The following is a 23,565-nucleotide window of genomic DNA, read 5'->3' as shown; positions in this document are numbered from 1 at the left end:
CCACGATTCTCCCAGTTACCTAGGCTCACAGCCTCAGTATTATCCTCATACTCACCCCATATATCTAACCTCTTGCCAAGTCTTGTCATTTCTATCCTTACAACATCTAATATACTCACATACTCTTTTCCCTTGATCACATAGCTACCACCTAAATACATCTCACACCTGGACTATTGTCATAGTCTTTTGGTTGGTCTCCATAGAGGGCATGGCCCAAATCCTTTGTGGATGCCCCTCTGTGGACTTCATTCCCCTTAACCTTGCTGCCTCCTCTTAGCCCTTCAATAGGGCATTACTCCTCAGAATACCAACATATTCATGAAATCATAGACTCTAACAGCTAGGAGGATTCCCAAAGGCCATCATGTACAACTCAAATCTAATTCAGGAATCCTCTTTAAAACATCTTGACCAGAGACCATGGGAGGTTGTGAAGTATGGTAGAAGCGGTGTAGGTTTTAGAACCAGAAGATCCTCATTCAAATCCTACCTTGGCCTTGTACTATATCAAGATTTGTTGAAGGAATTGGGGCTCTTAAGGGGCTGGGGAAGACTAGGAATGTGATGGTTTTCTTTAAGTCAACCATAGATTTAGAGATGAAAGCCATTCCTTTTGTCACCTAGTACAAACCCTTCATTTTTATAATTGAGGAAACTAAAATAACATGAGTACTAAGTAGAAGAGCCAGGATTTGAACTCAGGTCTTTTGACTCTAAATTGAGTGTAATGTAGAAGAAGTATTAGCCTTCTTTTGCTTGGTTCAATAAGGGATAACTAGAAGGAAGGGGTAGAAGTATCAAAGAAAACCATTTAGACCTGACATAAGGAGACATTTTCTAACAATAAGAGCTTTCCCAATACTGACTAGATTTACTCTAGAAGCAGTAAGTCTTCAGTTGAAGGTGGGATGATCCTTTGTTGGGAAGTTGTAGAGGGGATTCCTGTTCAGGTACAGGTTGGACTCAATGGTCCCCAAGGTCTTTTTTCTACTGAGAGATTCTGTAAGGGGAATCTAATTTGGTCACGAGAGGATAGAGAGTTCCCAGAGCAAGCTTGATGTCTGGGATGTTGGCTTGGAAAGTCATCTATTGTTGAAAGAAAATGGGATGGGGGCAACTAGGTGTTGAAGTGGATAAAGCCCTGGCCCTGCATTCAGGAGGATCTGAGTTCCAATCCAGCCTCAGACACTTGAAACTTACTAGCTGTGTGACCCTGGTCATGTCACTTAACCCTCACTGTCCCACAAAAAAAGAAAGAATGAGAGAGAGAGAGAGAGAGAGAGAGAGAGAGAGAGAGAGAGAGAAAGAAACAAAGAAAGAGGGAAGATGGAATCAGCACAAAGAGAATTAAGTCCAAATGAAAAACCAATTGAGTCCTGTAGAGATGGAGGAATGGCTCACATTTCTACCACACTATGTAGTTTACCACCAGATGGAATTGGAGGTGTCAGGGGCTATGGGGATTTATACTGATATATAGCATGCACTCCCTCTTCATCTCTGCCTCATCAAATCCCTAGCTTTAAAGCACGGTTTAGGTGCTACTTCTTATAAGAGGCCTTCCCCAACGTTTTCCACTTTTCTGAAATTTATTTGTATTACTTCGTAAATCCTTTGCATGTACTTACCTGTGTATATGTTGAATCAGCCTAGGAGAATGTAATCTCTTTCAGAGTGAGAAGAAGGTCTCATTTATGCCTTGTATCTCTAGTGTCTAGCAGAATGCCTTGCATAGAGTAGGTGTTTAATAAATATTTGCTCATTCATTCACATCCATTTATTAAACATCTGCTATGATTTGTTTGTTGAATTGGACTGTGCCATTGGGGCAAGAGATGCAGGTCACAGCAGCATTGGGATGCAATAGTTCTCCAATTCTTTATTAGCATAAATAATTCAGACATTGGTACCTTACTAAACACGGCACTGAACACAAAGAAACAACTGGATAATCTGTTCAAAGAGGCTCACAACCCGCCAAACAGCCCAAATTAGAAATACTTTTTGAGAAGTGTAGAAAACTTTATAAATATTACTGTACAAATGTACAACATCGATCCACCTTGCCTCCTTTTTCTGGCTGGCATTGGATTCAATTATTTTTATCTTTCCTCCAACAAGATGCTGGCAATATAAGAAAAGGAAAATAGGCAGGAAGAATACAAAGGGAGGGGAGGGTGGGAGGATGAAGGGTGGGAAGGAAATGAGGGATGTGGGGGGGGGGAAGGGGAGAAGAAAACTGCCCATAAAAGGAAAACAGAACCCAAATCCTTATGGCAACTCATTCTGCAACACTCATCAAAAATGAACACCAAGAAAACAATGCAGCCACCAGTCTATGTCGAACTGTACAAGATTTAGTCTTTATATATTTATATAGTATTTATATTTATATATACTTTATGTATAGAAAAAGTTAACAGCATACTTTACACAGAGAGAAAGCCTTTTTTTGTAGTTTTTGTTGTTTTTTGTTGTTTTTTTGCAACTGACAAAGCTTCCCAAGGCCGACATCCACAAAAGTGATAAACCAAATAAAACATGCTACAAATACATGGGGCAGAAATAGCGGCTAGGGCAATCGAGCAGCTCAAAGCGAGGAGGGGGTCAAAGGAGTGGGTAATAGACACAGGGACTATGGTTCTGTTCCCAGCTCCACCCTGCTTTCCACCCCAAATGAGGGCATTTTTTAGCTGGGCTTGGGCACAGGGGGCTTATCCAATGATGATCAATACTTTCCTCTTGGTGTTAATGTGGGCCATGATGGCAGATATGGGATTGGCCCCATTCTTCAAGGTCCCCCTGTTGAGCTGAGTAAGGACAGCTGCCCTCCTGGATTCTCCCCAATGATAATGATGGTAGAGCTGCTGGTGGTAATGATGATGTCGGTGATGATGAAGCAGAAGAAGAGGAGGATATGGTGATGGTGATGGTGGTGGTGGTGATTGTGATAATGGACGATCATACATAGACCACTCTAAGGTTTGCAAAGTGCTTTACATTGTTAGGTCATTGGGGAGCCCAGACATTGCTCCTGGGACTACTTTATGTCAATGTCAAGATTGCAGTCACCTTTTTTCTCTATCGGCTTCCATTCTGGTTAGGATACCATCAAGAACAGAGAACCTACACAGATCTTTCATTAAGTCAGGGTGACGTTAAAATCAGTATGGCAGTAGGCCAGAAAGAAATCTTATCCCACACTCTGCTTTTCCTATACATTCTCTTTCAGTTATGTGTTCTTGGGACTTGCTCCTTGGTAGACTTGGCAGTGTGGTGCAATGATGAATGCTGAATTTGGCATTAAGGGATATAACTTCCAAGTCCTGGGTCTGTCATTTACTATTCATGTGACCCTGGGCAAGTTCTTTCCTTCCTGGGCCTCAGTTTCTTCATCTTTAAAATGAGGGGGTGGGATTAGATGACCTCTAAGGTCCCTTCTAACTCTCAACCTAAGATCCTAAGAAGGATCATAATTTAGACTACATTATCAATGTTGTCCTTTTAAACTCTAAAATTGTGTGAATTTAATACTTCTGGGATCAGCTGTTGATCTTTGATTGATGACTAGGAAACAGCTGGGATTGAGGGGAGAAAAAGGATGCTGGGGTTGAGGTAAGTGATGCATAGTCTGCAAATATTTTTTTTGTGTGTTAATGGTTTTTGTTCTCAATGCTAGAATTCACTGGGCAGGTGATAATTGAGAAGGGTTGAGTTGAATTAAATCAGGTGAATGAGCTTTGCTTATCTTGTGACTTGCATACATGTTATTGCATCTTCCTGCTTAGGCCACATTTTTCAAATTATAGTGCTATATTGCTGATGGTTGCTTAGCTTGTGGTCTACTATGGTACCCAGGTCATTCCTCCACCTCCATCCCCTGCCATACCAATGCTAGTGACTTTGTACCTGTAATGATTAGATTGGGGCAGAGGGTTCTTGTACCTGTGGAAAGCTCAAGGTTATGTAAGTCCCTGACCCTGTGATTTCTGCTATTCACATCCTGAACCATATACCCTCTTCCAGAAATAGCCACTGGGTCAGATACTTGAGGGAGGATATCACATGAGGCATGGCAGAGGTTGAGCCTTGAAGAGGAAGACAAAGTTTAAGAGCTCATTTCCCTTCGGTTGATTGGGAGCTCCTTGAAGGCAGGCATTATTTCATTTTGTTCTCATGTACAGCTCCTAGCATAGTGCCTGGAACATAATCAGGGCTTACTAAATGGAAATGAAAGGACCTGCCCCCATCACCAGAGGAAATGTCAACAAGAGCAAGCAGGATGTGGTAGGGAAGAGGAAAATGACTCCCAAAGTGAGAGTCTGTGACCCAAATATCCAGAAAGTGAGTGGGCCAGCAAGATGGGTATCATGATTCTTAAGGGACACACCAAAGGCAAGTCCTCATTTGGTAACACCTTTCAACCTCTCTGTTAGAAAAACATAACATCCACATGGGCAGGTGTGTGTGTGTGTGTGTGTGTGTGTGTGCACGCGCGCGTGCGTGTACACGTGCACACATGCATTGCTACCTGTGTGATCCTAGGTAAGTTGACTCACTTTTCTCAGAGTCAGTTTCTTCCTCTGTCAAAAAGAGGGAATTGAACTAGATGGAATCTGAGATCCCTCTCAAATTTGGGTCTGTAATCCTATGAAGGTGCTTCTGTGTTGGAAGAAGGAGAGAGATAGAAACAAAGAGACACACACACAGAGGGACACACAGAGACAGAGGAGACAAAAAAACTCCAAAGAGACAGAAACACACAGAGAGACAGCAACAGAGACAGAGGGACAGAGACAGAGAGGCATCCTGAACAAATACATGGGGCAGAAATAGCAGCAGAGATTCAGATGGACTCACATGGACAGAAAGATAGAGACAGTGGTAGACAGAGACAGAGAGTGCAGAAAGGGCTAGATCCCCTCTAAGAAATATAAGATCCTCCTGGGAATCTGCAGCCACTTACAGAGAGTAGTGTCTGGCAGACAGTTCTTCCAGGGTGTATTCTTCTATAGCTGAGTGAACAGCAGCCCTAGCAGTGGGATATGAGGGGGCACAGAACAAAGGAAATCATTTGTCTCTACGTCTGCCCTGGGAGGGCTTCCTACATAGTCATCCTTCTACTGGAATTCAATCTCCTTTTTAGTCTGCTCTTCAGAGCACGGACTGTCTTTTGCCTCTCTTTTTTTGGTACTGCAGTGCTTAGCACAGTTTCTGAAACATAGTAGGAATTTTGGAATGGGAACAGGCATTTCTTCTGAGTCCTTGACTGCTCAAGTGGAAACTTAAGATCCCATCAAACCTTGGTAGTATGGGTTCAAAAAAGGAATGTGCTACAGGGTTTAGGACTCCAGGATGGTGAAGGGAGAAATATTTAATCTTTCTTTGGGCTCAATAAAGATCAAGTCACAGCCTTGCTTTGAACTCCATCCTTTTGCATCCTCAAAGATGAGTTGGTGGAGGATGGTAGCTAGTGGGGCATTGGGCACTATGAGAACTAAAAACAATAACCTAAGAAGCTGGAGGCAGGCACTGAGGACAGAGAGCAGCAAGCAAAAACAGCCAAGGTTAATTTCAAGAAGTGGTTGGATCTGATGAGATTTGGTGACAGGGTTTCTGCTTGAAATGATACCATTCAGCACACCATTTCTTGGGTCTTTGAAGGCTTTTCATCTTCCAGGGTTTCCATTTCAAATGAACATCCTTCTGGTTGGGTGCCATCTACCATCAGATAATATATTTGGGGATCAGACCATTTCTGAAAACAAGGCCATAGGGGAATGTGCCATAAGGCAGACAAAGGGCTGGGATGTTGGTGGTGGTACAGGATAGATGAGAGGTCCAGAAGGACATAAAGAGGCCCTGAAAAGGAGGTAACAAGGCACCAAAGACAAACTTCACAGATTTCACAATTTTTCCAGGTCCAGCCTGGAGTGTAAGCCAACAACACACAGCTGACCTTCCTAGATCAGGAATCCGGCCAACAAAGCCATTTGTTTCTTCTGAAGAGGGATCCAGAAGATGGCTGTTGGTGGGAAGCAAAGTGGGTTTAAAGGTGGCAGAAAAGTGCATTAGAGTACTCTAGTATCTACACTGTAGCTACATAGCAGTTACTGGAACTTACGTGAGTTCTTTTGTACCCATTTTTTTTTTTTGGTAACACATGTAAAAAAAAAGAAAGAATGTTGTGTGTGCTTTGAAGGACAAATGCATTGCATTAATTGTCCACAATGCACTCCAGCTGCCACTGTTGAGACCCCTACAGGCTGCCCTGTGCCTGACAGTGCAGGAGGGGATAGGGATTTTATGGGGAGGGAAGGTCAACCTACCAATGGGAGCCCCATCTGAATCAGTCCTCTTAACTGAATCCAGATTGCTCTTAGCATCAACTTTCAAGATGACATTCATTACATGCCATAAGAAAACATTTATCTTCAGTCATTTCAGTTATGTCTGACTCTCTGTGAGCCCATTTGGGATCTTCTTGGCAAAGATACTTGAGTGAGTGGTTTGCCATTTCTTTCTCAAGCTCATTTTAGAGATGAGGAAACAGGTAAACTGAGTTAAATGACTTTTCCAAGCTCACACAGTTAGTGTCTAAGGGTGCATTTGAACTCAGGTCTCCTTGACTCTAGGCCCAGTGATGTATCCACCATCTAGCTTCACTTAATACTTAACTTCTATAAAATTGTGGGCAGTCAACTTAGGCAACCTAAATTCCAAGCCTTAACCTTGGAATGAGACATTTTGGGAATAGATTCCTAGAACTCATTAGGACCTCCAGATGGAATACAATCTAATCCATAGTTTCTGAATTGAGCCAGTGGATGATAGGATCATGAATTAATAGTAGGAAGGGGAATTGGAGGTCATCTCATCTAATCACCTCATTTTACAAGAAAAACTTACTGCAAATGCATCAAGAAATGACTTTTCCAAGGTTACACAGATTAGAAAGTGATGGAGTTGGGTTTTAAGCTTGAGTTAGACTTAAAATGTGGTATTCTTTCCACTATTCCAAGGAAAATAAGGAAGATTTCAGGCCACTTTATAAATATAGAAACTGAAACATTGGTCAGTTACCTTCTAGGATGAGAGCATCAACTTCTGCTTGATAATTAGGCCAATTAAAAATCATCAGCCTTGATCTTTTTTCTCCTGAAGTTTAGGACATTATTATTATTCAATTAGAATCTGTGATTTCTTTAGTCTTGGGAATTCCCGGTATGGAAGTTCTCTTCTCTGATTTGGATGGGCAATTCGACTTTAATTGATAGGCTCACTGGTTTCCATGGGACTCAAGATGAAGTGAGTTGGACATAGTCACACAAATAGTATGTGTCAGGGACTAGACTTGAATCCAGGTATTCCTGGTTCCAAGGCCATGCCTGTACTCCCCGTGGCAGTGATATCATGCCTAAATCTATGCTTATTTCATTAGTCTTGAATGGAGAGGTACAAGGTCCTCATTAGATTCATAGATGTAGAATTAGAAGGAACAGTAAAGGCCCTTAAGTTCAATCTCCTTATTGTATTGATGAGGGACTCAAAGCATAGAGAAGGGGAAGGGATTTGCCTGGGGTCAGATAGCCAGTAAGCATAGAGAGCAGTATTTGAAACAAGGTCTCCCTGTCTCCAAATCCAGTGCCCTATATACCATGTAATGCCATTTTCCTATGTTTTATTTACTCAGGTATCTTCCTCCCCATTCCCTTTTTACATGATTCCTAATGTCTAAATGTGAGAACAAAATTCCAAATTTTGATTGTGCATGATTTCTCTTTCCCCCAGTGGGTCATAGAAGGCAGCCACAGAGAGCTAAGAATTGTATAAAAAATTCTGCTTGCTGAAATCATGCAGATGAGTTAATTATCATTCACAGTTCTTTGTCTGCTACCCTAAAATCTTCAGAGGCTCTATTCTGGAGAGGATGGATGCTGCTGCTGCTGCTGCTGCTAGCCCCAGCAGCTGATCAGAGGGAAAATGATAGTTTAGGATTCAAACTGCCAGATTCTTAAAGTAGTCCAGCTTAATCCCCACGTCTCAATGAATATATGGCAGACAAAAGCAATACATAATACAAGGTAATATGGTAACTCGAACTTTTTCAGCCTCTCCCTATAGAGCCTTTTTTTCTAACTCTAAAAGCTTTAAGGAACTTTTTTCTGACACTTTCTTTGGAGCTGATTGGTCCTTCTGGAGGCTTAGATTCCTTCTTGGAGTGATACATACAGCCTGGTAGAAGTCTTAAATCACCACTTCGATTTCCCCAGCTCCCACAATGGAAATTTGCACTGAGCACCTGTCTATTGGAATGCCCACTCCCCAGGCTCATTTGTGTCTTTGTCCACTTCTTTACCTCTCCTTGCACAAGTGGAAATCCTTGAAAGAAGGGTTTCTTAAACTTTTCCCACTCACTACTCTTTTATGCCCAAGACATTTTTATGCAACTCCGGGTATATAAAATAGGTATGTATAACCTTTTACTGTTGCCAAATTTTCCGCCACCCCCACATTCAATTATGTGACCCCCATCAGGGTCACAACCCATAGTTTAAGAAACTAGGATTTGAAGGGACCTACCCTCTGGCTGCAGACAAATCCTTATTAACACTGGGGTGAAGGTCCAACATGGGATATCTATGTGATAGGATACTGTACCTATTCCCTATTCTTCCCCATCCCAACCCCATCAACTTGCCTTTGGAACAATTATGGTGCCTTCTGGTTTTCCTTTTCAGTGCCCTTGTACACCTTCATTTAAACCTAGAGAGGACATTAGAAGTCATATAGCTCATTGTACAGCTTGGGAAACTGAGAGATTGAGTTTACATCCTTCCTCCCTTCACATCTTTTAAGATGTTACCTGCTAACAGTTAGCCTTCTCAAAGGGAGTTGCATTTTGGTTGGTACATCTTCACTAGTAAAGCACTTACATCCTTTTGCCCCTCAAGATCTGGATAAAGGGAGAAATTGCATGCTTACCAAAGGATCACAGATTTAGAAACTGGAGGACCTGCAGAAGCCATCTAGGAGTGGAGAGGGTATCAGACTTGGTGTCAGGAAGACCTGGCTTCAAGTCCCATAACTGACACTGGCTCTCTGGCCTTGGACTAATCCCTTACATCACTTTGGGTTTTAGCTTACTCATCCGTAAACTGAGAAGGTCAAACCAGGATCCTGGAAGGGGCCTTAAAGGCCATGGATTCTAACAACCTTATATCACATGGTAGGAAACCATGGCACAGAGAGATGAAGTGATTTAGCTAAGGTCACACAGGTAATAAGTAGCAACATTGGGATTTGAACCCAAGCCCACTGACTCTTCATCCAGTACTCTTTTCACTGTATGATACTACCTGTTCCAATCTGCAGATGGCAAAAAGCTAGGAGGGTTGGCTGTCAATTAGAATCCAGAAAGATGTGGCCAGATTAGGCTATTGGGCTCACCAGTTTTCCCCAAACCTCCTTCTTTCTGGTACCTAAGAGTTTCTTCTTCTGAACTGAGGTTGACAGATCATGCCTCCATACATCAAAATTTGTTTGAACTTAAGAATCCCTAAGAATTTCCAAAATGCCCTGGGCTGACATTTATGAACTCTCATCTTTTATACTCAATGGTGCCATTGACATTGTCTCATGGAGTCTTTCTGTCATTTCTTACTTGGATGCTAAAGACTGAAGATATTTTTAAATGAGCAAAATTAGCCAAGCTGGTATTCTTTCCCCCTTTCATGGTGAAAAAATGGGATTTGTTTTTAATAATTAGGCTTTCCAGTGTGAGAAAGCATGATGCAAATGACACGTTGGCACAAACCATTGTAGCCAGCACTGAATGGGGAGATGAAACTTCTCTTCTGCACTAATTTTGGATGAATACTACCCAGCTATTTTTCATCTTCACTATTGTGAAACTTCCTTCAAGGCTTCCAGTCTGGGTGAGATGTTATCATGGTGGGGTGGGGTGGGGATGGGGGAATCATCATGCAGGGGTTGGAAAGGAATCATTTTAGAGGCTTGCTGTCAGCTCTCAGGCACTAAGGGGGTGTTCAAAGCCTCTCCCAGATTTCAAGAGTTTAGGTGTCATGGGCCCTCAGGGCCAAGACTAGCCTGGGGCCACATTTCTTATTGATCCAACCTCACCCACAGGGGAAAAGATGCAGTGGCCCAGAATATAGAGAAATGCTCCTTTATCTCTTTTCTATTCAGAGTTCTGGTTGTCAATGAAGTCAGAGGGGAGACAGCATGATGCAGTGGAAAGGGCTAAATCTCAAACCAGAGTATCTGGGTTCCAATCCCAGCTCTATTATTGAGTACTTGTATGACTATTGGAAAATAATTTATCTTTTCGTGGCTTCAATTTCTTCATTCATCTGTAAAATGAGCACATTGGATTAGATGTCCTTTAATGTTTCATTCAGTTCCTAAGTCTATGACCCCAAAGACATGCCTTAAGTTCCATATAATACTTAACCTTGCCATGCCTCAGTTTCCTCACCTGTAAAGTGATGACATGAATCAAATGACCTCTAAGGTCCCTTCCAGCTCTAAGGCAGAGAGCCTAAAGATACTTAACATCTCACAGCATCAATTTCCTCCTCTGTAAAATGGAGTAGGTAACCTCCAAGACCCTTACAACTCTCAATCTAGGATCCTAACTGCCAACATGATGCTCTAAATGCTGATGTGCTTTAGAGAATATGGAGGGAGGAAAAGCTGGAGTCAGGAGCAGAAAGAATGCCCAGGTTACAGAGCCAGCCCTACCTCATTCAGCCCAAAGGCCACATTGATTAAGCCTGATTGCCAAGGCGCTAAGGGCAGCCTTATACTTGAGACTGAGGGCTGTTTGGCAGGAAATAAATGTCTTCTCAGGAAATAGGACGATTACCAAACAGAGCAATTTTGAAGGACTTCAGGACACAATCCCTTCAGACTGCTTAAATCTCCCAAGGGAGTAACTTCTACTATCCTCATAAAATTAATTTCTACTGTGGTGGAAGAGGGGAAAAAGAGGAGGAAGGGAGAGGAGGAGAGAGGAGGGAAAGTGAAGGAGCAGTGTGGGAAGAGGGTGAGGAGAGAGAAGAAAGGGGAGGGTGGCTAAAAGAGCCTGTTCCATACTTTGTAAAAATGAGACAATGCAGATTTGTCAGCTATCTGGGTTCTAGTCTCAGCTCTGCGGCACTGGTTTTGTTAGCTATCTTTTTGGGTCTCAGATTCCTTCTTTGTAAAATAAAGGTGCTGATGTTTTAAAAATGAAACTGCACATGGGAGTCTGGTTCTGTTACTTGCCACCTGTGTGACCTAAGGGTAATTCATTTAACCTCTCAGGGTCTCAGTTCTCTTGAGTACTCCAATGGATCTATGATCTCACTGATTTGCATGTTCCCCTCAAAGATGTAACTAAGCAGCCCATTCTTGACTGCCTATCCTGAATAACTCTTGTCTGTGACCTCTTATAAATTCATCATGGGGGTCCACCCAATGTGTTGGAGGCCTTGCTCTAGAAACCTTGAAGGGATTGGTGGGCCATCTGGGCTGTATATCTGCACCTCTGCCTCACCACATGACCATCCCATCATCTCTCTTCCTCCCACACAATTCCTTGATGACATCTTTTACTATTGGTCTTTGGAGTTCCTCATTGACCATATATCATACCCTGCTCACTCCCACCATGTACCACTCCACTGCCCTCTGGGTGACACTCATGTTTCGATTCTTTTTAGACTGCTGTATTTATGCCATATTACAACAGCAGTAGAATGTTGTTATTCAAAAAGATGGACCTTTGTGTTCTGGAGAAACTTGGGGCCATTAATCATTGATAAGCAGTAGATGTAGAAATTAGTGGACAGAATGCTGTTATTTGAAGTCAGGAATATCTGGGTTCAAATCCTACCTTGACTCTGGGTGTCTAAACATTTTCATGCCTCGGTTTCCTCATGTGTAAAATGAGATAGTTGGTCCTGACCATCTATCAGGCCTTTTTCGGTTCTAAATCTATGATTCTATAAAAAGAATGGTGAGGTCAGGAGATACTCAACCCTCCTTCATATGAAGAAAGTCAAAACATCCAATGAAGGTCCAAGCAATGTAAGCAGCCACATTTCTTGTTGATCTCCCACCTGCTTTGTTCCCTTTCTAGCTATTGGCTCAAGCATCTGCCTGATTGACAGCATACAGGTACACGGTGGCAATAGAACTTATGTAGGGGATGTGAGTGAGGAAAGATAGCTGGATGTAGAATGGGAGGATTTAGATTTGAATCTCAGACTGAAAATTTACTCCTTGTGTGGCTTGGGCTAGGCCTCTTGGGGCTTTAGTTTCCTCTGCTTAAAATGAAGGAATTACTCTATGGCAGGAGATGTTATCCTAGTGTGTGTGTGTGTGTGTGTGTGTGTGTGTGTGTGTGTGTGTGTGTGTGTGTATTTGTGCATGTGCGTGTTGCAATGTTTGTGTGTGTGTATGTGTGTGTATATGATGTGTGTGATGAATACTTTTGTCTGTCTGGGGAAAGAAGCACAGGATCCCCTTCTCAGAATAATATTTTTAAATGCATGAATAGAACACATAGGATTCCCAAAGAACCCAAATGTTGGTGAAAGAAAGTTCTCTATTTTTTCCTATCCAAGTTGATGGATCCCCATCCACAGACAGCTTGGGGGCTCACAAATCCAGGTGAAGAACCTTTGAGCTACCTGAGCTCTGAGGTCTCTTGGAGCTCTAAGGCTTGGGTTCCCATGGAGTTCTCTCCTCTGAGTCCTGGCAGGATCACCTCTAAGCCAATGGGGGTAGATGCAATTAAAGAAAAAGAGAAAGAAAGTGATTGCATCATTTCCTTGGTCATCTAAGTTCCAGGATCTATAATGATCTTCCCATCCAGGTAAGCTCTCCCTGAGCACTAATCTGAACTCCTCACCCTGAGTGCACAGCCCATTTCCTCTTGCTCAGTGCTCACTGGAGACACAGAGCAGCTGCTCTCCATCCCCAAGAAGTGCTGGAGTGGAAAGAATCACCTGACTCAGAGCTCCAAGGACCTAGAATAGATCAAAACAGATTGGGATAGGTTTGAATGAGCTGAGGGGGAGGGGCTCTAAATCCTAGGTTTGCCCCTTCTTAGCTGTGTGACCTTCAAGACGTTACCTCTCAGGGCTTGAGTTTCTTCTGTAACAAGAAGCATCCCTGGTTCTCAGGTTCCCCGCCAGCCCTGACATTCCCTGTTCTCAGGTCCCTCCCAGCCCTGCCATTCCCTGTTCTAAGGCCCCTCCCAGCTCTAACATTCCCTCTTCTGAGGCCCCTCTTAGCTCTGACAGTCCTGGTTCTTAAGCACCTCCCTGCTTTGATATTCCCTGCTCTAAGGCCTTTCCCAGCTCCTAGTGTCTCTGTTCTAAGGTCCATCTCAACTCTGCCTTTCTCTGTTCTAAAGCTCCTCTGGCCTTGGTCTCTGCCAATACTGACACTCTGTTTTTGCACCCCTTGCACCTAGCCCAGTACCTGACACATAGTAGGTCCTTGATAAATGCTTATAGGATTAGATCCAGTTCTTGCCAAGAGTAAAGGACCATGGAAAGTTTGGGGGATGGACTTAGGCAGAAAAATGGACTGTTTTCTTGGGATTCTTGGGAGGTGCAAGGCAGCTCCAGCAAATATTACTTAGCAAGCTCAAGTGAGAGCTTTCACCAATTACTGTCACGTTCAAGTATATTTCATTTAATCTTTCTAGGAACCCCATTAAGTATTCTGCCTCCTTCTCTTCCCTCACCTCTGATTATGGAAGGAATTATTTGTAAGTAAAGGCTAGCTCCAGGGGTGGGAACACTCCAGTTGCCCTCTGGGTAAACACCCCTGTGGTTATTAAGCAGGTGTCTATGGCTTCCAGGGAGGAGGCTGAGGAAACTGCAGAGAGATGGAAAGTCTCTTTTCCAGAGGGTAGAGAGTGATGAAGAAAGACAGTTCAATCACAGAATTTCAGCACTGGAATAGAACTCACACTCCAACCAATCCAATCCCTACCCAAACAAGGACTGACTCTACACCACACCCATGTGGCTAGCTAATCTTTGCTAGGGAACCCACTAATATTAACTAATAGTCACTAACTCCACCTTGCTTAAAAGATTTGCAGATTTTTAAATTTTATTTTATGTTATTTTGTTTGTTTGTTTGTGGGGCAATGAGAGTTAAGTGACTTGCCCAAGGTCACACAGCTAGTAAGTGTCAAGTGTTTGAGGCCAGATTTGAACTCAGGTCCTCCTAAATCCAGGGCTGGTGCTTTATCCACTGTGCCACCTAGCTGCCCCCAAGATTTGCAGATATTAACACCTATTTGAGGTAGGGATTATTGTCATTCTCATTTTAGAGTTGAGAAAAGTGAGGCTGAGAGATTAAGTGCACAGGGTCACTCAAATAGCAAGTTTATGGGGAAAGGATTCAAACCCAGGTCTTCCTAATTCTAAATCTGACTCTCTATTCAATACCCTACCTCCTTATAAAGCCTATTCCAGTTTTGAATAGCTTGTATCACAATAGTGGGCAAATCCAGTCAATATTCCAATAAAGGCTGATTCTTCCAGGGCTAATCTTTAATCTTTTTCATTTGGGTCCAACTCCTGGTAACACCATTTGGGGTTTTCTTGGCAAAGATACTGCCATGGCTTGCCATTTCCTTCTCCAGCTCATTTTACAGATGAGGAACTAGGACGAACAGCGTTAAGTGACTTACCCAATGTCATGCAGATAATAAGTATCTGAGCATGGATTTGAACTCAGGAAGAGGAGTCTTCCTGACTCCAGGTCTGGCACTCTATCCACTGTGTTATCTATTTGCCCCAAAATACATGGTATATTGAAAAGAAAAATGGATTTGAGCTTCCAGTTTTGCCTCTGATCCTTTCTACTTGTGTGACTTTGGGAAAATCACTTAATGTCCCTCAGTTTTTGTTTTGTCATCTATAAAATAAAGGTGTTAGACTAGATGACCTCAAAGATCCCTTTCAACTCCATATTTAGGCTCCTATGAACATGATAACATCACTTGGCACTTTGACTGACGCTCTTGATTGAATTTCCTTTCAATGATGAACGATTTAATGCCCCTTCCCTTCTCTGATCCCTATCCATGGCTCCATTCATATGCAACTGTGGATAAGGGCAAGGGAAGCCGACCTGGGAAATATGACTCCCTCTGCCTGTGTTTTTCTCTTGCTTAGGACAACTTAAGTAGTTTATGGCCATCCCAAGATTGTCTAACTGGTCTCCTGCCACCAGATTAAATGGCTGGTTCCAGAGAGGAAATGCATGACAAGCAAGTTGGATGAGCTCTTTGAAGCCAAGCATCCCATCTCACCAATAGAAGAAAGTAGGGTATTGGAGGAGAAAAGCTAGGAGCACCAGCCTACCTGGGTGGCTCCTGATGATTGGACTATGGATGAATGGCTGAATGTGAGGGAGGATCCAGGGAGGCAGAGTACCTATGATCAGTTGAAGATGGATGGAAGGCCATGTTACTATTGACTTCAGGGCCTCTAGGCACAGAACATCAGCCACTGTGTCTCTTTCCCCTCTGAGTTTGGGCAAGTTCCCTTACATAAGTTTTAGGTGGGGATAAGGTTGAGGGTAGGGGCCAGGGAACACGCCCATCAGCCGCTATGGACAAACCTATTGTGACTAATTACACCAAAGGCAAGTGGAAAAAGAAAATTCCAAAGAGCACAACACACCCACCATTCACATTCTTAGTCCTTTGAGTACAGGTAGAAAATGAGACCCCACACCACTAACCTACTCAGGTTGAGCTGTGGAGTAAAGGATTTCCATTTGGCTTTGTACATGCTATGAACATGGCCCCCTACACACACGTACATATACACATGTGCACGTGCACACACACACGCAAACCTAAATCTTGTAACAGGATGGAAAGAAGAAACTGGAGGGAGAGGGTAGGATTGGCAAATTTCAGATTTACATTTTTTTTTTCCTGGAGAAGCTCCAATCTTTCACCGTGAATGTTTCCTTTTGGTTCCTTCAGCCCTTGAGACATTTTGGCCCCAGTCAAGGCATTGGTGAGGACTCCTTAGAGAGACTCCGAGGATTAGTGCAATGTTGAGGGTGCAGGTTCCCTACCCTTAAGGCCTGGGGCTGGCAGATTGGGAATTGGGTGAGGAGGTCTAGGTTCGGGGGTACAAGGTTTAGGTGCTGGCTGTGACAGCCATCTTTTTAGCAGGGAAGAATGAAAGAAAATAGGAGCAATGACCAGGAAGAGGGAGAGATTTCCCAGAGAGTCTTAGGGAACACAGAGAGACCTGGAAGTTGGGAAGGGCATTAGCTAGCTTGCCATGCTGGTGGGTCTGAGGCACAGGAAAGTTTCAGGTGCCTGCAATAGGACCCCTGGAAACAATCCCCTAGTTTAAAGTTGTTTTGGGGACATATGATTTGGGACTAGCCTCTACAAAGGGAACTGGCTATTGTGAAAGAGAGTGAAACAGAGAGAAATACCACACTCACTAGCTAGCATGAAATTTTCTCTTTGACCTGCAAATGATGAATCAGAGAAACTTACAGCCTTGGGCTTACAAGAAGTGCCCAGAAGCTGCTACATGCCAAGCTGAAGCCATCCTAATATTTCTCACTTTATGGGATAGAAGGTCCTAAGAAGATAGATGGAAATTGGATTTTTGTCCATTGAGTTCAATTTTAAAGCCACAGGAAATCTAAAGGAAACTTACATTGTTTTCTTGCACAAAGCAAAGGATTCCTTTTTGGAAAGGGAGGGGGGAGAATCACCATCATTTATCCATCTGGCAAGTTTTGGCTTTTGTATATTAGGTGTTACCTAAGCCCACCCAGGTCTGCCCACATGGAACCTTTTGGTAGTCTCCATGTGCCTAGGTGCTCATGCTAAAACGCTGTCTGTAGAGCAAATTTTACAAAGAACTCCCTTTGCAATCAAGAAAAACTTCTCTGTTGCCTATAGACAACTGATGCATTTATAACATCTAACCAATGGACCTAAAGAGAGAAAGTGGTCATCTGATTCTTCTCTGCTTTCAGCACTCCCAAGGGGAGGCTGTTTTCCATGGTAATTCTTGGTCTATGCTTAGTAGAGAATGAGTTTCAATAATGGCTTTAAAACAGAACCCCCAAAGGACTCAGTGTTAGGCACAGTGCTGATGGAATCATCAGCCAGGCAGAGCTAAGAGAGCAGGACAGGGGAGAGGGTAAGGGAGCTTTTCCTAGGGATCCTCTACTTTTTTAAAAAAACACTCACTCCACTCCGTAGCTAGTGTGAAGACAGAATTTTAAGGGATAGCACCCAGAGACCTTTCCTATTTTTTGAAATAACTTGAGACAAATCATGCTAGAAAGAAATGCCAATTGTCCCAGTCCACTCTAGGAGCTGCATATTTTGCCAGATCTCTACCTCTTCTCCTCACTCCCTAATGGACATAAGGAGAATTGGAGTTGACAGGAAAGGGAAGGCCACCAGAGAAGGTTGGTACTGAGCTTGAAGGAAATGAGCAATTTAAGATTTCTTGGCATATGGAAATACCAGACTAAGGAATAACAAGGTCATGACATTATCACCTATAAGACCCTGGGCCATTCATCTCACTTCCTTGGGTCCTAGTTTCATTATCCTGACAGGTGATAAACTTAGAGTACAGTGGGGACTTTTTTGGGAGGGGAGGGGGATGTGGAAAATATGGGGTTTTGCTTGACATGGGTTTTGTTTTTTGTTTTTTGCCTTTTTATCCAATGGAAGAGTGGAGGGAGGGGACAAAAATCTTTTTTAATCAATTGAAAAAAATTAAAGTTAAATTAAAAATATAAAAAATGAGGTTGTTGAACACAATGCTTTTAAGTTCCTTTCCAGTTCAAAATCTATGATCCAATGTTTCCTTGGCCAGTTTTCAGGAAACATGAATGGCCTTGGCAGGATGGCCTAGGTTTGCTTAAGTGGCTCCAAACTCCCCAGGAAATCAGCTGCCCAGCAGTTCACCTGCTAATACAACAGGGCCTACATACCTTCCTGTGCACCTCTATCTAGAGGGCCAGTCAAAAAGGGCTTACGCCCCAAAGAAGTTTGATCCCAAATAATCCCATTTTGGACCCTCTGTAGATGGATCACAGAATCATAGATCTGGAGCTAAAAGGGACTTCCTAATTTGTTTTGTGAGGAAACTGAGGGCCAGAGAGGTGCAGTCCCTCTCCCAAGGTCCCCCAAATAGTGAATGATAAAGCTTGGATTCAAACCTTTAAAATAAAGTGCTCTTTTCCCTGCCTCAGTCTTGGGAGAGGGAAGGAGATATAAGGGATCTATCTCTGTTTGGGTTCATGATTTCAGTTCAAATTTAGTTGGAACTTTTCTCCATCTCGTCCTCTGACTCCCTGGAGGAGTGAGAAGGCTGAATTATGCAGCAGACAAAGCGAGAACAAGGCCCCAGACAGTTCTCGAGAGGTGCAAAGAGGCACCGGCTGCAGAGCCTCGGGGAAGTCTCACCCGTTGCCCCGTCATCTCGGTTATCATTTTATTCCATGACATGTTGTAAATAGATACAGCCATCTTCTTTCTGTTACAGGTCAGTCAGGACAGTGGCCCTGGTTTAGATTTGACAGTATTACTATGGCAGGCATGTGACAGAAGCTTCTGTGGGAACCCCCTCCTACCCTGTCGCCCCTGAAGCCTGATCTCCCTGGGCCTTGGGAGGAAGAAATCTTCTTGCAGGGCAGCCTCATTATGGAATTTGTTCAATAGTAGCCACAGCTCCCAAGTAGGGGATTCATAAGGAACAAGGACATTGAGTCTACCTGGTATCAAGCAAGCAGAGAGAATCAACTGATTTAATTCAAGAATTCAGCACTGGACAGCGGTGTCCTTATCTGGCACAGGTATTTGTAACCTGACTGTCTAAAAGGAGGAGGTGTTTGGCGGGGAGGGGGGGATGGGGATAGGGAGCAGAAAATTTCTACTGATGGATTGCTGTGCATGCAGTATGAATTCATACACAAAGGATCTGGGATTTTGGCAGCAAAAGGAACTCCCATGGCAGGGAATCTCTCCACCAACACAGAATGCAACCCATCTAAGACTTAGTGATTAAGTCCTAAGGAGTTACATGAGGCACACAGAGGTTAAGTGACTTGTCCAGGGTCGGCTAGGGAGCAGAAGTGGCAGGATTTTAAGTCAGGGTTTTGAGCACACTACTCATTATGCAATACTGCTTCCTATGTATGCAGTACATGTTTGCATTGATTGGATACAGCGTACCAGCCCAACCTTAACAGAATAAACTCAGGGGAGAGGCAGAGGAAGGGAGAAAGCAATCTGAAACCTGGGAAACACAGTTCTCTGAACCTAGGTTGCAAAAATTTCCCTTATGGTTCCAATGGGTCTCTCGTGGTGTTCTCTGGCAGGACAGCTATAGCTCATCCTGAATTCTGCTGAGTAGTGGGTAGTTTGAACATGTTAGGAGAAAGAATGTAAATGTTCCAGGCTAAGTATGTGAGAGACATGTTGAAAAGAGACAGTTATTTCTTTATATATGCCTTTAGAGGCTAAAATTGAGAGGTACACCAACCCTCCCCCCAAAACAAATTGGAACCAGAGGCCAAGACTACCTGAAACAGAACAGATCAGCTCCTCTGTAAATGAGCCTCTGAGGGACTAGAGTCCATCATATTAGGTGGGGGGATGCCCTAGACCCAGGGAACTGGGAACCCATAACTAGCACCACCTGGGGAGAAACCAGAAGTGAAAGTCAATTCAATATTCCACCTCCTCAGCCCCTGACACTGACTGAACACAGACTTGTTTGAAAGCAAAATAGCCAAAGGGGCTTACTGAAGTGAAGGGAATGGCTTAGAGTAAAAGGGAAGGGGGCAAATATATTAAAAGTGCTCTCTCTCTCTCTCTCTCTCTCTTTCTTTCTCTCTCTCTCTCTCTCTCTCTCTCTCTCTCTCTCACACACACACACACACACACACACACACACACACACACACACACACAACCCTTCATGTCCCAGCAGCATGTCCTCAATTGTAGAGGAGAAGCTGGACCAGCACCATGTCCCATCTCTACAGCATATCCACAGAAACTCTGCACACTCATCTCCCCATCCTGCTCTTTTCCACATTTCTTCCCTAGGCTCACCATCCAGGCCGTTTGCAGTAAACACTGCATCTCTCCCTGGTCTACTCTAGTCAGAGTCCAGCTGGTCCCTCTCTCCCTCTCCTTCCCAGGGGCAGAGGCACTAGTCCAGGATGGGGGGGGACTGCTTGCAGACCAGAAAGCCTTGGTTGGTTCCTTCAGCAATCCCAGGCGGTGGCTCCCTCTGGTCTTTAGACCCCTGGGTTTTCCTTAGTGCACAGAGGAGAGAGACAGGACGGAGAGGAGGCTTGGAACTGAGGCAGCTGAGGGAGTAACAGGTAAGAAAGGCACCATCCCATCACTTGGTCTGTCACAGCCTGGAGGATAGAGACAGGGAGAACAATCAACAATGAGAAGAGGGAATGGGAGACAACAGTGAGATGGAGAGAAATAATGCTGTAGTTGTAGTTGTGGCATAGCTTATAGAGAGCTAGCTTTGGAGTCAGGAAGACCAACATTTATGTTCTGGCTCTTACAGCTCCTGTCTATGTGACCCTGGACAAGTCATTTAATCTATAAGTTGTAGCATGCATGGCTACCTGCATTGTTATAAAGAGATTTCATCATTGAGGGAGGATGATCTCTCTATAAAAAAGGAATCACAGGTCTAGTCCCTGTTTTATCCGTAAATCAAGATTCCAGTAGAAGGAACAGAAAGAACATAGGCTTGCTGAGGGCCAGGACTATTTTTCATCTTGTTTTGGTATCTCCAGCACATGGTAGATACTTAATAATCTGATAATAAATGAGACAGGATTAGAAGTAAAATTTCTTTGCTACCATCAAAAAAGCTCAAAATTTAAGTTGTTTTTTCCCCCTCAAATAATTGGCATGGTTTACATTGCACCATCCCTTCTCATTCACCACCTCCTGAATTAAGTGTTGGAAGATACCTCAGAAGTCAGTGAATAAGTATACCACACAAATGGTTATCCAGCCCTTGTTTGTAGACCCAAGGTAAGGGGGAAGCCACTACTTCCCAATATAGCCCATCTGACTTTTGGATGGCTCTAATTGTTAAGGAATTTTTTTCTCACCTCAACTCAAAATGCCACTGGACAACTTTCACCCTTTGCTTCTTTCTCTGCCCTCAAGGGCCAAGGAGGACAAGGCCAATCCTTTTTTCACTGACAATGTAAAAACAGCTTTTATTTCCCCTTGAGTCTTCCTTCCCTTCTCCAAGTCAAACATGCCAAATTCTTTCACAGTGTTGGAGTAGATAGGGCATGGGATTGTGAGTCAGAAAGATCTAGTTTCAAATATGGTCTCAGACCCTTTCAAGCTGTTTGACTTGGACAATGTGCCCTCCCTTCCCTTGGGCCTGTTTCCTCATCTATAAAATAAGGGGGATGAGTTTTGAATGCCCTTCTATCTCTGATCCCATAGGACTTTAGGGTTTACAAAAGGTTTTTCTTACAACTCTTCTTTCTTTTTTTCCTTTTTTTTTTGGTGAGGCAATTGGGGTTAAGTGACTTGCCCAGGGTCACACAGTTAATAAGTGTTAAGTTTCTGAGATCAGGTTTGAACTCAGGTCCTCCTGACTCCAGGGCTGGTGCTTTATCCACTGCATCACCTAGCTGCACAACTGTTATTTCTAAAACACTATAGTATGTATGCAAAAATTTACTCTCTTCTCTTCCTTGATTCTCTTTCCTCCTGAGAGCTTTATGACACCAGGCAGCTGGATGGTACAGTGGATAGAGTGCTGGCCCTGAAGTTGGGAGGACCTGAGTTCAAATCTCACCTCAGACACTTACTAGCTGTGTGACCCTGGGCAGGTCATTTAACTCCAATTGTCTTAAATATCCGGGGCCATCTCCAGTCCTCCTGATATACACCTTGCCACTGGACCCAGATGGCTCTGGAGGAGAGAATGAGCCTGGTGACCTTGCACAGCCCTTCCTCACTTACATCCAATTCAGTGCAAGTCATGACATCACCCTGATGTCATGGTCCTCTTGGATAATGAAGGACAAACAACAACAACAACAACAACAACAACAACAATTTTATGACACTCATTTTCCTTCTACCATTCTGACCATTTCTACTCAAGTCTCCTTTGCTGGATCATTATTATATGTAACAGGAGGGTCTGTTCTGACCCTCTCCTACTAACTCTCTTACTTGGTGCCCTCAGCAACTCCCAAGGGGTAATTATCTTTTCTATGCAGATGATTGCACACAAACATTTCATCTCTGTGTCTGGGCTGTTTCCCATGCCTAGACTGTCCTCCTTTCTCATCACTCCCTCTTCAAATTGCCAGTTCTGTCCAAGGCTCAGCTCAATTGCCACCTCCTACAGGAGATCTTTCCTCATTCCAGTTTGTTAGTCCCCCCCCAACCCCTGTAATTATTCTCTGTTACTCTCTGTACATGTTATATTCACTTATCTGGTGTGTGCTGTACCCCTTGCTCCCACTGCAATGTCAGTTCTGTGATTACAGTGATTGTATCATTTTAGATTTTGTATCCCAAGAGCTTAGCACATAGTAGGTGTCTAGTAAATGCTTGATTAATCAAACTGGATTCTATTCTGCATCCCTGTAATGGGGCTATTGCCTGCCTAGCATGAAAATACCCCGGGATCTTAGTATTGGCAGGTGTAACAATAGAGGAGGGACTAAGGGGACTTCTGACTATACCCAACCCAATGGAGCCTTCAGCTTGTGGAACCATAGAGGGCAGAAACTTGGGGGCAGGCCCATTTGGGGCTTTTTTATTGCTGCCTCCTGGAGAGATCAGTAAGTACTCACTGGCCAGGAAATGTAAAGCCCACTGAAAGCAAATCAGTTCCCAGAACATAATTCCAGGCTCATTACCCCAAAGATAGGCAGAGATGGAGAGGGAAAGCCAATGCTCCCCCGCCCCTTCATGAGAAAGCCAGAAAGACATTTCTGATGGAGGGAAATTACAAAGTCTCTCACTGCCTTTTTCCACCTCCTCATCTTCCCCTTGTCTCCATGCAACTGGGAAGGTGGGAAGCAATAGAATTACAGTGATTAGGGGCATGTTGACATGCCAGGAGAAATTCACTGACCTCTAGTCCCTTCTGAGCTGTGTGACTGTGGGATCGGTAGTTTGTGGGGTGGGGAGTGGTGGTTTAGTAATGAAATTGAGGGAAAATTCTCCCAACTTCAACTTATCTTCTCCATGCATATGATTGCCTGTTTTGTATATGCATTGTTAGTCTCTTTTTTTAGCCAATCACTAACTACTTATTAGACATTTCCAACTAGATGTCTAAGAGCAAGCTTCTGCTTAGGTGTATTATGTTAGTAGCCTGGGTCATAGATTAACTAGCAATTAAAAGTCAATAGTGACTAATACAAGACGAAGTTCCCCAAGAATAGGGATAATTTTGTTCTTTGTTATTTGTATTCCCTGTGCATATCTTACAGTGGGGGCTT

General features: G+C 43.5%; 1 protein-coding gene across 2 annotated transcripts in view; it reads right to left on the bottom strand.

Annotated features, from left to right (window-relative positions):
- Positions 1-1,714: 1,714 nt before the first annotated feature.
- Positions 1,715-23,565, bottom strand: part of KSR2 (kinase suppressor of ras 2) — a 651,354-nt gene continuing 629,503 nt past the window's right edge. For both annotated transcript variants that reach the window (XM_043980701.1, XM_043980709.1), the window contains exon 20: positions 1,715-20,472. In XM_043980701.1, the coding sequence (XP_043836636.1) occupies positions 20,466-20,472 (7 nt within the window). In that variant the 3' untranslated portion in view covers positions 1,715-20,465. The remainder of the gene's footprint in view (positions 20,473-23,565) is intronic.

Source organism: Dromiciops gliroides, chromosome 1 (assembly GCF_019393635.1).
Source record: "Dromiciops gliroides isolate mDroGli1 chromosome 1, mDroGli1.pri, whole genome shotgun sequence".
Taxonomy (NCBI): Eukaryota; Metazoa; Chordata; class Mammalia; order Microbiotheria; family Microbiotheriidae; genus Dromiciops; species Dromiciops gliroides.
Note: the sequence above shows the minus strand (reverse complement) of the source record. Positions and strands in the feature narration are given on the sequence as shown.